General features: G+C 39.4%; 1 protein-coding gene across 5 annotated transcripts in view; it reads left to right on the forward strand.

The window, feature by feature from the left end:
• The window catches only part of pbx1a (pre-B-cell leukemia homeobox 1a), a 47,076-nt gene extending 32,929 nt beyond the window's left edge, over positions 1–14,147 (forward strand). The window contains exons 3-9 of one of the 5 annotated variants that reach the window (XM_067605896.1): positions 991–1,235; positions 3,431–3,621; positions 3,957–4,092; positions 5,033–5,192; positions 6,121–6,233; positions 7,463–7,561; positions 12,111–14,147. In XM_067605896.1, the coding sequence (XP_067461997.1) occupies positions 991–1,235; positions 3,431–3,621; positions 3,957–4,092; positions 5,033–5,192; positions 6,121–6,233; positions 7,463–7,561; positions 12,111–12,203 (1,037 nt within the window). In that variant the 3' untranslated portion in view covers positions 12,204–14,147. The other 4 variants (XM_067605897.1, XR_010930939.1, XM_067605899.1 and 1 more) reach the window with 4 other exon arrangements.
• Positions 14,148–17,138: the final 2,991 nt, after the last annotated feature.

Genomic DNA, 17,138 nt, shown 5'->3' on the forward strand with positions numbered 1-17,138 from the left:
TATGTGTACATTAAGTTGATATTGCGTGTGCTGTACATTGTTTGTGCATGTCCGTCTCAGCAGGCCTGTCTTTGTTGTGTTTACCCTTCACTCTTCACACTATGGGAGCCGAGTGTCAGCTGAGAGCTGTGGGTGTGTGAAGGCTCATTGCAGGTTCAAACACTGTCTTAGCTAAACAAGAGTGTAAACAGACCTCAGACTCAGTGGTAAAGGGCAAATTAAGATGACAACATTGTGAATACAGCGCTGGTGTTCCAGGTGAGGTGTTAGATGGCTGATTTAATAGTTTTTTACATGATATGATATGAGAGAAACAATCCAAAAAGAAGAAATGTTTGATCACTGATCAATGTTTTATTAATATCTGAGTGTTAAAATAACAAACACTGATAGTGAATTTTGAGCATTTTACCTTTTGAACAAGCACTATTTTGCAGTCATTAAATCTTCAATTTGTGTATCTTCATCTTGCATTGAAACCGTTTGATTTAGTCCTGGTTCTGTAATCTCCTTCACTGATTTATTTGAGCCAGGTGTCTTTGCATTAATATACTGCGTCTGACTTGTATTATTAGTTTGTTTTCCCTTTTCAGATAACATCTGACAAGATAATAAAGCCATCAGCCAGAAACTAAACATAGTCTGAGCATAAGGAGAGCAATGAAAGATGAACTCTGGTGGAAGGCTGTGTTAATTTTTTACATGAAATGATAGTCAGAATCAATGAAATGATAGTTTTATGGTCTTGCCTAGCTGCCAGCCTCTGTGAGGCTGCAGGTTTTTACGGCACAGACTTGAACTATTAAAACGACGGCCATATTTCAAGGGGTTCACTTGGTAGGCTGAAGCAGGAGGAATAGTTAAGACTCTCAGTCATAATAAAATTCTTCTGCCTTGCTGTTCAGTCATTTGTTGAGCTATTTTAAACACAAATGAGGATGTTTAGTATCATTGTTTTGATGCTACTGTATCTTCTCCTGTCCCCCACAGTGCTCAGTATCCGTGGTGCCCAGGAGGAGGAACCTCCAGATCCTCAGCTGATGCGACTGGACAACATGCTGCTGGCGGAGGGCGTGGCCGGGCCAGAGAAAGGCGGCGGGTCAGCAGCTGCAGCAGCCGCAGCAGCAGCCACCGGTGGCGTCGGTGCCGATAACTCAGCAGAACACTCCGACTACCGGGCCAAGCTGTCGCAGATCCGACAAATTTACCACACGGAGCTGGAGAAGTATGAACAGGTGGGGAAGAGGAACCTTGTTTTTATAACAACAGCAAATCTCTTCCAGCATTTCCTCAGATATAGTATATCATATCTAATTTAGCTCAGTCCCTTCTCCTGCAACAGATTTTCATTTGGCCATTTTATTTGTAATATATTTTATTTTACTAGTTAATACTGAAATGCATTGGTAAGATTCCAGCCTGCCACATGTTTTGGCCAGCACCACTTTTATATCATCTAGAAAGCCTTAAAGTCCCCATGATAGGCAGTGTCTGCCCTGTTAAAGTGTCCATAAGAAAGACACTGTCAGGATCTAATTTTCGAGTATTTTATGTCCCCTTCACAATGAAACACTCAGGGGAATCCTCTGCAGTACTGTACCTCAGTGTGTTGACTCCCCCCTTTGGGAACAATGATGTAATTTTTAAAATATTTATGGGCATTTGTATGATTTTATTGGAGAGATGACAGGAAATTGATGGATAGCGAGATGGGGAATGACATGAAACAAAGGTCTCAGGCTGGATGAGAACCGGCAACACTGCGGTTCATGGCTGACTCTTTAACCCCTACGCAACAAAGGCGCCCCACCGAGGGTCTGTCTCATTCTTTCACTACAGACAGTTTATATCCCACTGATAGGGTCTGCTAGGTGCCAAATCTAGCCAACTTTTTAACTTTGATTTTCTATTTATTGCTGTTTAAATGCTCAAAGCAGCTGAAAACAGTCTTGACTGATGTTTAATATGAGTAGAGGTGAAACCCTCAATAAATATAAGTGAATTTAGTGTAAAGGTTATATTTCATATAAAATATTGACATGGACAAAAATGTGGCTTGACTGATGAATTACAAAAACTCTTCTCATGTTCTTCATGGGGACAAAACATATAGCGATACATTATACAGACCCCATCTCTTGTATTACACTATAAACTTGACCTACAGAAATGAGATTCATTCCACTTTCAGGGGCAATGTTCAGTAGCTGACTCTGACCTCTGACCTCCCCTGTTGGAGGAGAGCAAGAAAATGGATCTCTTTTTTTGGGATACCAGAAATAGAATCAATAAATGCAAAAAAAATAAATAATAATAATGAGGGTTTGAGACTTTGTATGTGCTCTATCTAAACAGAGTTTGAATGTTCTCTCCTGAAGTCTCTTTGTGTCTCCTTCTACGGTGCGAACACATGCAGCTGAGGTGATTTGAAGACTCTAAATTGCCCATAGTTGTAAATGTGGGAGTGAATGTTTGTGTTTTAGCACATTTCTCTGCCCTTTGTCCAATGCTTGCTGGAAAAAGCTCCATCTGTGAGCCTAAATAGGAATAAGTTTGTATAAATGATGGACGAGATATTTTCCTGAGCATTTTTAACTAAGCTCTTGAAATCAGCTCTCGCAGACCAACTCGTGACAAGCCAAGCTTTCAGAGATGTTATCTTCAGCAGGCAAGCAGCCATTATATCAGTCACACACCAGCTCTTTTCCAAAGACTGTAACGTCTTGTCATTCCCTCGGAAGTCAAAGCTTTCTGGGTTTGTCATCTTCTCTGAGGAAGGCTAGTCATCGCTAACTGTCACAGTCAATATACACCTGAGCATTTTTGTGTCACCACGCTACGTACGCCGTGCGCGCATGTGAGTGAGTAGTGTCTGGCGTGTGTGTGCAAGCAGAACGGCTGCTCGGTGCATCACTTTGACTGACGTAACCCTGGTGTTGACAAGCAACAGACACCTTGACTCTGAATGCAGTCATATCCAGTGACTGATTCAGACAGAGGGAGAACGAGGTAGACTGAAAGATGGAGTGAAAAGAGAGAGAGACAGTTTAAACCTCTTGAACGTGAACGGGACTGAAAGCCTGCTGTCATTTTAGATTTCTCCTCACTTGTCACATTTTCGCTTCCATTGAAGAGAAGTCTTTTTAATATTCAGAGCACTGCGAGTCTCGCTGCCTCCACTGTATGACTCCACTGCCACATTTGTTTGGCGTGAAACCTCGCGCTGTGTCTGCTGCTTTAATTTAGACTATTCTTACTACCTCTTACGCCGCTCCTGTAATACTGTCAGCATTGCTTCTGCTGAGGCCAAGGCCTACCACTGAAGGCGCAGTCCCTCCAGAATCCAATTTCATCCTTTTGTTCTGTCTGAAGCTGTCGAGCCGCCGTGATAGTTATTCTTTTTATGAATCCTGTCTGTCTGTGCATCCAGGCGTGCAATGAGTTCACCACCCATGTGATGAACCTGCTGAGGGAGCAGTCTCGAACACGACCCATCTCGCCCAAAGAGATCGAGCGCATGGTCAGCATCATCCACCGCAAATTCAGCTCCATCCAGATGCAGCTGAAACAGAGCACCTGCGAGGCCGTCATGATCCTGCGCTCACGCTTTCTCGATGCCAGGTCTGTGTGTGTGTCCATGTGAATGTGTAGTACAAAGCCTATCCTTCTAATTTAATGCACTTTCCTCCAAATTGTTCTATTTTTTATGAAAAGGTTTTTTTTACATTTTTGTTTCTGTTGCCACTGGTCAGACATCAAACTGTGTCTTTACCTTTATTCGTTTTTGGTTTATGTTCTGTCTTTTTTCTGTTGTTTTGACAGTTTTTAATAATTAAAGCACTGTTCTGACAGCTGAACTATCTTGCTTCAATGAAGAGGAATCTACTTAATATATTTCTGTTCTAAGTATTTATTTAATTTCCATTCTCTCCTTCTCTTTGCTTCTCTCTGTCCAGACGAAAGAGGAGGAACTTCAACAAACAGGCGACAGAGATTCTAAACGAGTACTTTTACTCCCATCTCAGTAACCCCTATCCCAGCGAGGAGGCCAAAGAAGAGCTGGCCAAAAAATGCAGCATCACAGTGTCACAGGTAACCAGAATAAACAAATGAATTTACAAAAAATGTGATGGATTTTAAATCTGACTTAACCAGGAGTTTTTTTTGTAGTTTTAGTTTTTATTGGTTTTACAAGTAAGGCAATCTTAACACTGTATTGCGCTACAGTGAGCTTTAGTGTAAACAATACTGCAGTTATGGTTACTAGATGTCCAGCTTAGCTTACAGTAGCTTGTGGCACCCAGTTGATGTATTATCGACAATAATAATCAAAGTGTCAGCGTTGACTCAAGTAAAACTATGCTGCGTTTACTTAGTAGTTTATTCAGTCTGATTCATTATTTTAATAAGTTGTGAATTTTTGCTCTCTCAATTTATCTTTATTTTGCAAGTTTAAGTTCAATATGCATGCAGTTCAATCTGCAGCATAAGTCTACTGTATATTTGTGATCATTTTCATCCTCACAGAGAGGTCAGTAAGATGAAATGATAAGAGAGGTTATCTGTATCCTCGTAAACTAATGACCGGCCACAAACAAGTTAATCACTGTCATTGGAGTCCAACTACAGGCATAAACTGTATAGCGCTGGTCCGTGAAGTTCCCCTTATGTCAGATTCATAACCATCAAAAACATGTAAAGATAAACTTGCAAATTTGGACAGGCTAACATGTCTCTGGTGTCTTTTTAATTTTGAAGGTTCCAGATTTGTAGGATAGTGATAAAAAATAATAATTAAAAAAAACATCCCAACTGAAAGCCACAGTTATGTCAAAGCAGCCACAAAAGCCTGTGTTAAAATGTGGTGTATGAACTGACGCAGAAAGCGCAATCCCAGCAAATGTTAATATTAAACACTCCAAGTGAAGTGTTATCAAATTTTATTCCTGTCTTTTGTATGTTTGCTTGTATAGATGTCGAATAAAATGTATTATAATTAAGCCACTGTGTCTTGTCACTGCTGTTTTCTCAGGTATCAAACTGGTTTGGGAACAAGAGAATCCGATACAAGAAAAACATCGGCAAGTTCCAAGAAGAGGCCAATATGTACGCAGCGAGGACCGCAGTCAATGCAACCAGTGTGTCTGCTCACGGCAGCCAGGCAAACTCCCCATCAACTCCCAATTCAGCAGGTGAGCTTCAGACTGGCTAGCTTGTATAACCAGGAGCTCTATAGATATTAAAAGAATCAGCAAAGATTTCATTTTTATACCAAAGCAGATAGATGCACAATAGAGTACAATAATGTGCTCATACCTGAGCCCCAACTCAAGAATTCTGTCTCTGGTGTGGTTTCATTTTGACTAACAGAAAGCCTTTCTTAACACAGTAATGTAGTATTGCTTTCTTGCCCTTCTTGTTCAGTTTTTTCTCTTCTCTCTGCCTTTGCTGACTGACTCTCTCCCTCATTTTCTCTCTCTCTCTCTGTCTCTCTTTCTCTCTGTTATTGACCTCTTGGTCTTGTGGACGTTAATTTTTCCTGCCTCTTGTCCGGTTGACCTCGTGCATGCCATTAAGCTGCTCAAAGGGCAAGCGGAGTCTTTTGTCATATAGAGACTTCGCAACTGTATTGGATTAGGACCGGGTGTTGAAATCAAGTTACGCGATGGTCTCTTTACATCTGGGGAGCTGGGGTCCATTAAAGGACGAAGACGATTCTTTGGGTCTTCCTGCAGATCAATTATTACTTCCTTAATGAAACACTAGCAGAATGGGCATTTAACAATAATATAATCCATAAGGGTCGCTTTAACTGGACTTAAACAGTTTTACGATGATTATCTGTCTCATGGTTCTCGTTTCCTTTTAAATTATGGTGAGGAGATATTTTAATGTGCACCTTCTGCGTCTGTTGTGTGCAGGGTTATAGAAATACCCTTTTTCACGATAGCTGCCGCCCTCCCAAACTACTGTAACCCACTCAATGCACTTTTGCTTATGCATGATCATTTTAACTCCTTTTTCTGTCCCTCTCTTCCTCCCTGCTACTTTTTCTCTCTTTTCTGTTATTTGTTGTCTTGCTCTCTTGCTCTTTTCTTCTCTGACTCTGTGTATTCTCAGGTTCTGCTGGCTCTTTTAACATGTCAAACTCCGGAGACTTGTTCATGAGTGTGCAGTCCCTCAATGGGGACTCATACCAAGGGGGGCAGGTTGGGGCCAACATACAATCCCAGGTAGGCGCCTTTCCAAGTTCAGTGTCTGACATGACCGAAAGCTCACAAGCATTTGAGATCACATGTAAAAATGTTCAACCACTGACCAGTTTGAGGGTGTAGAAACACAATAACTTGACCCACACAGAGAAACAGAGGTCACATGTAGCCTTAAGCGTTACATTAATGTAAGAGCCATTGTCAACCCACAGTTGAGTAGACGACTGCAGACAGTTTTGGAAACGGTGCAACACTCATCAGCACTCTTGACAAGGGTTCACATAGCCACTGGTGCACTGTAGCTCCCTGACCTTGCCCCAGTGGACAGTGATGACCAGCGTAGTGTTTCTGAGTGTTACAACTCTCACCATAGATTAAAGAATCACTACCCGAGGTGATATTCTCATTTGTTTTCAGTGCTTTTGGCATCATTTCTCAACCCCTCCACCCCCTCCTTTTTTCTATTCAGATCAGCTCTCCAAATGCTTTAGGTCGTTCATGAATATGCAAAAGGAATGACCCTTATAGGAGGTAAAGTGGTCTTCAGGGTTGGCCCTTAATTATTGAAACTCATGTTCCTTCTAAAGGATTATTTTTCTGAATGTGTCAGAATGGCCTCACTCCCAGAGCTGTACAATTGAATGAAAGGGGGAAAAAAGAAGGAACAACTTTGACTAAATTGGCCTCCTGAGTAGAGTAGTCTGATTTGTTGTGAAATCCAGATGGCAGGTGTGTTGTCATGCATAACCTGGCTGGCTGCTCTGCCAAAAGCTGCAAAGTTGCTTCCAGTGAATATGTGAAGAACATGGATATGGCAGTATTCCAATAAAATTGTTACAACAAAATAATGTGATGTTACCTCAGCTACGCCATATTTTTATTGGCAGCCATGTTAGGCAAACGTGTTTCGATGTGAAGTTTCCTGAGAGTATTTAGTTCATTGACAATGTGTGGTATAAAAAAAAAGAAACAGGTCAATGTGTCTGCATTAGATGTATTATTTAACCACGACTACAAATATATTCACAATTTGTTACTTCATGTTGTGTTTTTTGTAGTTTTGTCCTTTTGCAATGTCTGTTATCAAGCTTGTAATAGCAGCCAAATCATTCTGATTCTCTGTTTGTAACCTTTTCCTGTTTATGGTACCCTTTTACTATCAGACTGACCTTTCCTTGTGCATGGCTGTCTTTGTTATCCGGATCTTTTGTCAGACCAGGCCTTTTGTTTGTGTGTCCCTGTTGTTCCAGGTGGATACCCTTCGCCATGTTATCAGCCAGACCGGAGGATACAGTGACAGCCTCGCAGCCAGCCAGATGTACAGTCCACAGGGCATCAACGTAAGACCTGTAAACAATCTCCTTCTGTCCTTCTCAACATTTCTTTGTTGTTTCACTTTGCAATGATTCCCCAGTTGCAGGATGTGTATAATATCGTGTAATTCTGCGTGCATGCTGGGATGCCACTTAGGAGAGTTTGTTGGGGTTGGGCTGTTGTCCAGCCAGTTGCCCCCCCCTGCTCCAGTCGTGCCCTGGGTGGCAGGCAATGAGGCAGCTACCAGGCTGAGTAGCTGGACACGCTCCTAGTCTGTCGGAGGATATTAGCGTTAGCGAGGCACCTGCAGTCGACAGGAACAAGGACACAGGTGTCATCCTACCTCCCGACGCTGCTCTCACATTGGCACTATAGGACAAGTCATACCTCCCTTCCCTTCCAAGCTGGCTACACAGAAAAAAGTTCCCAGTCGCTAATTCTTAAAATAACTCTTTAACTAGCCTGTCAAAGGCTGGGCCAGTTTTCTAGGTCTCCTTGCTGGGCTGGTCAGGGCGGGACAGGCAACACTGGAGGCAGTGTGTTAGCATGTAGATCCATAGCGACAGGCTGCGCAGGGCTGAACAGAATCAATACGACAGTCACAGGGACAGAAAGAGCGGGGCTTTGGGCTAACAGTCCAAGCACATTGGTCAGATCATTCATCCACAGGAACAGCGACACTGACAGCCAAGTCTGCAACACGCCTCGTGCTAAAATAAGAATGTGGATGCATCTAGCTCGCTACAACATGCAACAGGCTCAAGTGGAAATAGGTGTTCAACACACTGTCCGGGTGCTAATGAAAGCTGACAAAATCTATGCGCGAAATGTCAAAACCAAAACTAACCTCCTAACTTAAGTGTTAGTAGGAATGTGAAGTTGTGTTATGAATCTCTCATGTATTACCACTACATGCGAATCACAGAACTAAGCATCCGATTTTCAAAAAAATATATACCCGACAATTTTTGAACTAAAGTTTGTATGCAATTAAGGAAATTTAGAGATTGTCCGCTGCTTTAAATATCTCGGTGTCATTATGAATGATAATGGTTCATTTAAGAATACCATTGAGGAGCTGCATAAGCAAGCCTCCCGTTCTATGTTTGCCCTCTTTTGTAAATGCACAACATTTGATTTACCTGTAGATGTCACACTAGATCATTTTGACAGGTTAGTTACACCAGTTATGTTGTATGCATGTGAAGTTTGGGGGTTTGAAAAAATAGATACATTGGAAAAACCCTAAAAGTTAAAACAACATCCTGCAATAATATGGTCTATGCCATGGGTCTTGCAGTTCAATCAGATACTGGATGACTGTGGTTTGTCTTACCTCTGGCTCACACAAAAAGTGTAACAACATCAACTGGTTGAAACTGTTGAAGTTAGTGGCAAAGTGAGCTCAAAAGTGTGAAAGCATGTGATCTTTGTGTAGAATTTAAACAAGAGCTTAAATTGGAAAAGTATCTGTTGTATGAAAACCAAAAGTAGACTACAGACAGGCTATTTGTAACTTTAGGGTGAACAACACCCGACTTCCCACTTGTCTCTGGAAGATATAAAGGGCTGCATATAAAACTTTGTAATTACAACTGTCTGGGAGACAAATATCATATTTTGTTTGAATGTAAGAATGTAAGCATGATGATTTACAGAGAAAGTTGCTTGACAAAGTATTATTTAAAATGCCCATCTATGTTTAAATTAATTTTGTTATTACAATCAGATAAGCCAAAAGTTGTTTTTGAAGAATGTCCTTCCATTGTTTAAATAACATTTGTTATACTTTAGCCACATGGTGTGCTATTGTTTTGTTATGTTCTGTCTGTGCTCCATACTATGAGATCATGGTCTTGAGTCAAAATAAATGAATGAATGAATGAATGAATGAATGAGTGAATGAATGAGTGAATGAAAAAGCCAGAAGGTAGATTAACGAAACTAACGGCTGCTCTAAAAATCCTTAAAGACTCTTCCAACATTCTAGATGAAAAAAACATTTAACCGGTTTCTCAAGTTCCTCTATATATAAATACTTATTGATGTTTTGTTCACAAATATTATATTTTCATACAAAAGAACCTTGCTTGTGCTTTACAAAAAGAGGATATATGTCATTTCTAGCTACCTGGATAGGAGCAGCTTGAGAAACTGGTTAAAAAACTATTTTATCATGCAACATATATATTTTTTGGAAATATCTACAGAACAACAGTAAGTTAAGACCCATACAAAAATAATCCCTCTCAGTCATCTCTTATGACCCACTAGAAGTGTGTGGCGGTGTATTTATCTACAGAGACTCTGCCCTCTGCCTGTATTTTCTTATTTTCTTATTATTTTGCTGTGTGTTCAGGACGCTTCTGAGCATCACCCTTTGGGCAGTGGGTGTGTAGCCCCCCAGCCAATAACAGCGTGCAGGGTGTGAGGATGGGTCTCGTAGCATAGCGACCAGGTTACAGGTCATACCTCCAGGTTGCTCTGCTCTCTGTCTCTGTGTCATGAATGTATAAAGAGCTGTGGGTCTGTGTGACTGAGCTACACACACACAGAGCAGAGAGGCCACAGCAGACAGGATGACGCTCTGAATTCACACAAAATCTGGCAACGCAGCACCTTCCCGCAGGGTTGTGCGGAGGTGTGGGCCTGTTTATTTGTGCTTTAGAACGTAACCGCTGTGAAACAATCAAATAAAATATAATAGCAGTGATGTATTAAAAAATATCATTACCATTCACAGAATATATTGCGATAATTTGTCGTGATATAGATTTGAGTCATAACACCCAGACCTAGTAGAAATACTTATTTTGGAAGAATGACATTTGATAAAAAAACAATAAAAGAATTAAAATAACAATATTTGATAATAGTGATGACAATATGAGGGTCTTAGTGTTTTTATAGTGAATACACTTTCCAAAAAGAAAAATTAAAAAGAAAGAAAAAAAAGAGTTGTGAATGAAGTGTTGGTACTTGTATTTATTTATTTATTTAGCTCCGATGAAATTTTTTCTCTCTAAGATCTACTGACTTGAACTCTCGTGGTTCACATCTCCTTCTTTATCCTTGAACAGCAATTACACCCCTCAAATTGCTGGTGGGTGTTGCCTCTCCCAGAGACTGGAAATGTTTTTTTTCTCATTCTCTCTTTTTTCCCCTCTCGCTTCTGAATAAGATGACAGACAGTCTGTACGCAAAATAACAGGGTTTGGAAATAAGAGGCTGCCAAAGCACATTCCCAGCTCTCACTAATAGCATGGAAATTGCAATTAATGTCCTTAATGGTCTTTAGTCAACCTTTTATCATGATTTGAGAAGGCTTCCATTTTAAAGAGCTATTTTTTTATTGTGATAATTTATTCTTTTATCAACCATCTCAGGGGTATATTCTGAGATATATGAAAGGTCTGCGTATTGTGCGTTTCATCTTTTCTGTTTATCTCACATTATGTCAGCCATTTGGAGGGAAAAATTAGGGAAGTGGTGCAAGAATATTTTTAATGAAGAGTCTCTTAAAAACAGTGTTTGTCAGTTTTTAGTATTGACTGTCAAGTAGCAGTAGGACAAACATCACTGTTATAGCTTTCATATTTGCATTTTAATTTTTTTTTGCTTTTAGGATGGAATAAACCAACTCAAAACCCCTTCTATCTTCAATAAAAGCTGTTTTTCTATGTTCTGAATATTTTCATAAAGCAATGCACGAAGAGAGTTAGATGGGAAGATCAATACCACTCTCATACCTGTCTATCAAATATGAGGCTGGAACAGTTGAGTTGGCTCCGTCCAAAGGTAACAAAATCCCACTGCCAGAACCTCTAAAGCTCACTAATACCTTGTTTGTTTAAGTGTCAAGATGACAAGTTGCGGTTTTACAGGGGTAGGGTGCCAAACTATTTCTTGGCTGGAGGTAGGGACTTCCTTGAGATTAAACAAACAAAGTGTCAATTAGAGAGTTTTAGGTAGTTTTTTGGGATTTTTTTTATTTTTTATCGGTGCCTGTTTGCTAGTTGTTTTACCCTGTTTTCAGTCTTTATCCTAAGCTAAGCTAACCATTTCCTCAAGCTTCATATTGAACGGACAGATAAGAGAGTGGTATCAATCTTCTTATCTAACACACAAATAAACATATTCCCAGAATTTCAAATTATTCCTTTAATTAAAGGATATGGCTGGTGATATAAAATCAATATTGTCCTAAAACAGCTGGGCACTATTGTTTTTAGCAAACATTTTTTAAAGTTAGGGAGTTAATAGTTTATTTTTGGGGGACTATTTTTTGCAGTGGAGTAATACACTTTTGTTGCTTTTGGTGTCTGTGGGATGACTCAAAATAAACTACAGTACCCGTTAGTGTAATGAAGGAACCCTCATTTATGTGTGTCTAATAATTTTTGATGACAATGGAGGTCTATGGCACAGAGGAATAAGCTAAGCTAATCAAGTAATGTGATCTGTTGTTGCAAGAAAAACAGAATAGTGCCAACCTTATCCTTACAGATACTTGTATACCCATATTGTATCATACAGTACTCTCTGTTAACATTAAGCTAACCATTTCCTGTCGTGTCTCCACAGACAAACGGTGGCTGGCAAGATGCTCCAACTCCTTCGTCAGTGACATCACCCACGGAAGGACCCGGAAGCGTTCATTCGGATACTTCCAACTGAATATATCCATCTATACACCTCATCCATAAAAAAAACATGAACTGACCTTCCTATCCACAGTATTAAACAAAAGGAATTCACTGTCGCACAGTTTGGAGATGGACTGTGAAATCCTAACCAGAAAAAACAAATCATATTTCCTCTGCTTATAACGTTGGACATTTGGGATACAAACAACAAGTTTCACAATAAAAATCAAAACAACACTGCGATCGATGGAGAAGTTTGTACAGATTTCACATTATATTCAGAGGGCTGGGGTTACTTATTCACTCGTAATGTTTTCACTCATCATGATGAAATGATATGATAAAGTAAATAAATCCAACCATTGGTTTTAACCGAAAATACGTCATTCTACCTCTCAGCCACTAAAAGAAGAAAGTAGAAAAAATGTCAGTGACCATTATTTGTTTTGTAAAAATGAAACTTTTGTCTTTGCAAGCAAGAGGCACATCTTCTTACTTACATTTTGTTGTCTCTCACCTATTCTATGGTACGCCATTTTAGACTTAAATATTGCTCAGTTGTTTACAATGTGTGCTTGATAAAGTATGTTCATCTTCCCCTCTTGGCTCCGACAAGTTAAAACAGAGTTCTGTCAGGAGATTATACCTCTAAGGTAACCCTGTGAAGTATGTTATCTGTAAAACAATAAATAAATACTTGTCATCAAATCGGACAAGCTTGACATCATTCATTAAGATGGAGGATATATCAAGCTAAAACCATTTGTTTTCGCTCTGTTGGTTTTGGTTCTACAGCATATTGGTGGAGCGACAGTAAAGAGCAGTCGCAAAAATGCAAGATTCACTGATGTTGTAAGAAAAACAGTAATTTTGTCTTTTTCTGTTGATCGATGCTGGACAGTGATATTAAAAAAAGTTTTAATTTACTTGAATCCTTCATGATGTTTTCACTGTTCTCCACCACCACCAGGTTTTTGATGCCAAAATGCTGACGTAACCAAAAACAAAACTGTCAAGAAAGGTGTGTCAACATGAAGCCAGTTTTAATATAGTCTGTCATCAGATTATGAAGATATACATCCATCCTGAATATGTTGCATCATATCTTTTCTAACAAATTAAATCCCCCGTCATTTAGCTAGATCTGGTGCTACAATCAAGCGAATAATGCTGTCCCAGTGAAAGAAATAAGAAATATCACTTTCTACGGAAAAGAAAGTTTGTCAAGGACATCTGTAACTGAGTTTGTTTTTCAATACATGAACCGCAATCCACTTAAACAGGGAAGTCATTACGTTAATAGAGTTTTACATGCTTACACAGTGGATCCTTGCTCTTGAATCTACAGCACAGGTCCACATATGCTTGTAGCGTGGAGCCACTGAACATCGCAATGAAAGAAGCATCTGGATGAACCTGTACCTGCTGCTCAGCTCTTCCGAGGACATTTCTGATGTACAAATACTGTTACTTTCCACATTTTGTTGACTAGTGTCCTTTTCTGGGCGTTTATTTACATACGAATCATTTTCAAGATGCAGTCAACATATTATTCTGCTGGTACTGCTTTAGTAACCCTAGAATTGACACCAAAACAAATATAGACATTTGAATTTATGCTTGTCTCAAGTACTATCAGACTGATTTCTTTCAGCATCAAAAAATGTATCAACATTGTAAATGTTAACCATTACACACTAAAGAAGGGACAAGTCATTATGTCAAATAATGTGTTTTCTGAACAGTCTAACCTTGTTTATAGACACTTTTTATGTTGTGTGGCCTATTTGTTTTTGTATTTTGTTGTTTTATTTTTATTGTTATGCTTAATGTAGGCTATTTTTTTGCTTTCCTACTCTCGTGAATTAGCTCATGAACTTTCAACATGTGTTTATGTGCACCATTGTGCTTGACTTGCTTTGTTGAAAAGGGTTTTCAACACATTAAAAATGATATGTAATACGGCACGATCATACATCAGCATTTTTTATTGTGGAGTTTATGAGAGAGCAAAGACTCAACATCACACGAAGGCATCAGTGGCACGACGGTAATCACGGTCACTTCTGTGATAGAGTAAGTGAAAGTCAACCAAGGTTAGTGACTGCCAGTAGACTTCCTCCCTTTATGGCCCAGCCTCTCTCTGCCTTCCGTAATGGCTCCTATCCAACATATTAGTGTACATGCACTCAGGCAACCACATGTACACTATACTTAAAGTAAGGTTAGGTAATTTATCTCAGAAAGAAAGAAAGAAAGAAAGTCACTTTAAAACAATATGTCAGCTTTTTTAGTGTTGATGAGAAGGAGAAGCTTTCATATTTGCATTTGAATTTAGGATTTATGTGATCTTTTTTTCTACTTTTTAGGACCAGGTGAACATTGAATATCCTACTCTACATTCAGAATATTTTATAAAGCAATACACACAGCAGCACATGACCATAGTGATACAGTATATTCTGTTTTGTTCATTTTAATAAAAGGATAAGACTGGAGATACTGTATATTTATATTACTGTACAAATCTCATGAGACGACCTGACAAAAGTCTTTGTTACTCAGCTCTAAACCCATTCATTCCTGCTGAACACATGAATCTATAAATACTAGCCACTAATATATAGTTGCATTAAAAAAAACTCAGTAATTTTCTAAAACAGCTTGGCACTGAAGTTTATAGCATACATCACACAAACAAGTGCAAATAGTGCATTTTTGGGGACTATTTTCAGCAAGATTAATACACATTTGGTGTCCTTGTGAGTATTAACAGCAGCGGCAGAGTGTATGTGTGGGATTGATTCAAAATGAGTACAGTGCCCATCTTCTTGGTCATGAAGGAACATGTTACAGAGTGCAATAATGGCTGTTTTTTGACAACAATGAAGGTCTATGGCACATAATTACCTATATCAGGCTTTGGATACACATAGAAAGAAATAAAGCATGAAAGGAAGAATATACTGTATTTACTGTAGGTCATCTTACACTCAGATTTTACTTTTTGTCATCATCATATTATCAAAATCTGAAAGTAAAGGAGAAGAATGGTCACGTCCTTGTGAGATTCTCTCCTCAAATGCTACAAACAACACAGCTGACATTATCTGGCTGGACAGTTGCATGTCTGACAGAATTACTTTCATAGCAACTGAATATTCATAATTGGCCAAACACAGGGGTGAGGGTATAAGGGAGCAGTTGGCGGTAAAGTCTGTAGACGGTCACAGGCCTTGACTGCTGAGCGAGTGTGAAATGCCAAGGCCAGACTGCTCCCCTGCGCCCTGAGGGGAGCGAAGGAGCCGGCCTGATCTCACCAACAGAGTGGGCATCAAAAACAATCTGACAAGACTTCATCCCAAAAAACATCTCCCGGCTTGTGCAGCAATCGCTCAGTGCTACACACTCATGAGCTTTGTGTCTGTTTGTGATGATCGTAACATCAAGCCTGCTGCATTATCGTTTAAGACAAAAAAAACAACATCTTGTGCAATAAATTCTGCAGAGAATGATAACAGTTTTTCTCCCATTTTTGAGGGGTTTTGTCATGCAGCGTGGTTTTATCACCTCCTCATTCCTCAGAGGTGGTACTGTGCAGGCTGATTGAAATCTAATGTTGCTGTTGACATCTGCCTCCCCAGCTGTCATTGTACCGCTGTTTATAATTACAGCTGCTGTGGAGGAGCATGGGTGGGTGGCCCAGACACCTTGTCTCACCCTCTCAACAGAGCCCAGCACACTGCTCTAATGTGCAGTGACACAACAGCCCCGACCCTGCTGCTGCTGAACTAACTGACCACATGAGTCCTTGGGTGGTACATCCAAAATTCACTCGTTCACACACTGTCACACAAACTGGGATTATACTATGCACAAGAGACTGGGTGTGACATGTAGATCTCTTAAATTACAGGCCTACAAGACTTTGTTTATCACTTGTTTCATGAGGACAAGATGTGACAATGTTTCAGGGAACATATGAGTGAGGAAAAACTGGTAATATTAAATTATATTAGGAATAAATTGATTTGATAAGGACACAAAAACGTGGCTCAAACATAAGCCTATAGGCCAAGCATAAGTGTGTCTCTTGTCTCTCCACAAGATGGCGATGTCAACACATTTGTTTAAAAATCTACTTGTTATTCACATGATGAATGTGCTTTTTACTGTGAATCTAAGTGAAAAGCCAGACTATTACTATTAGATTGTGTGATTGCAATAAGCAAACAATAACATTTACTCCACTGAAACAATTTTGCAAATATTCTACTTTTCACTTTCTTTTTTTTCAGTTTCCCTTGCATAACTCTGAAACCATTTTTTTTAATGTCCCCAGGGTGATGACATATTTTCTGCTTGCTTTTCCTGCTGATCTCTCTGTCCCACTTTGTTTGTTACTCTGTTACTTCTTCAAAGTACTGTCAGAGTCTCTGTCTGTCTTTAAAGAAGGGCATTGTCCCAAATTCTCAGAAAATACAGTGTGTATAATTGTCAGTTGTGTATTGCAGAGAAGCAAGTAGAAAGTTAATTGATACTTCTGCTCCACTACATTTCAGAGTGAAGTATTGTACTTAGTAGTTACTTGGCAGATTTTACATTCAAAACATCTGATCAGCTTGTAAAATATGACGCATGGTTATGGATTTAACTACCCAACAGTACATAAAGTAGTTTAAATCAGCTCTGTCCTGACTGGCTACAACGTTATAACACTGCTCCAACATGAGAATCAGCTTTATTGTTTACACATAGAGGGGATTTGATTCCGGTTTCTAGTGGCTCTCAAGATACACATAGACATACAGCCAAAACAAGGACAGCAAAGCTGAACAAAGATAAGTAAACATAAACATATTACATTATGTAAAAGCAAGTAGATGAAAATAATAGATATATAGGCTATATGTAGAAACAACAAATGGACAGCATACAATGTCTATATACAATGTTTTTGTAAATA

Source organism: Thunnus thynnus, chromosome 12 (assembly GCF_963924715.1).
Source record: "Thunnus thynnus chromosome 12, fThuThy2.1, whole genome shotgun sequence".
In the NCBI taxonomy this organism is placed as follows: Eukaryota; Metazoa; Chordata; class Actinopteri; order Scombriformes; family Scombridae; genus Thunnus; species Thunnus thynnus.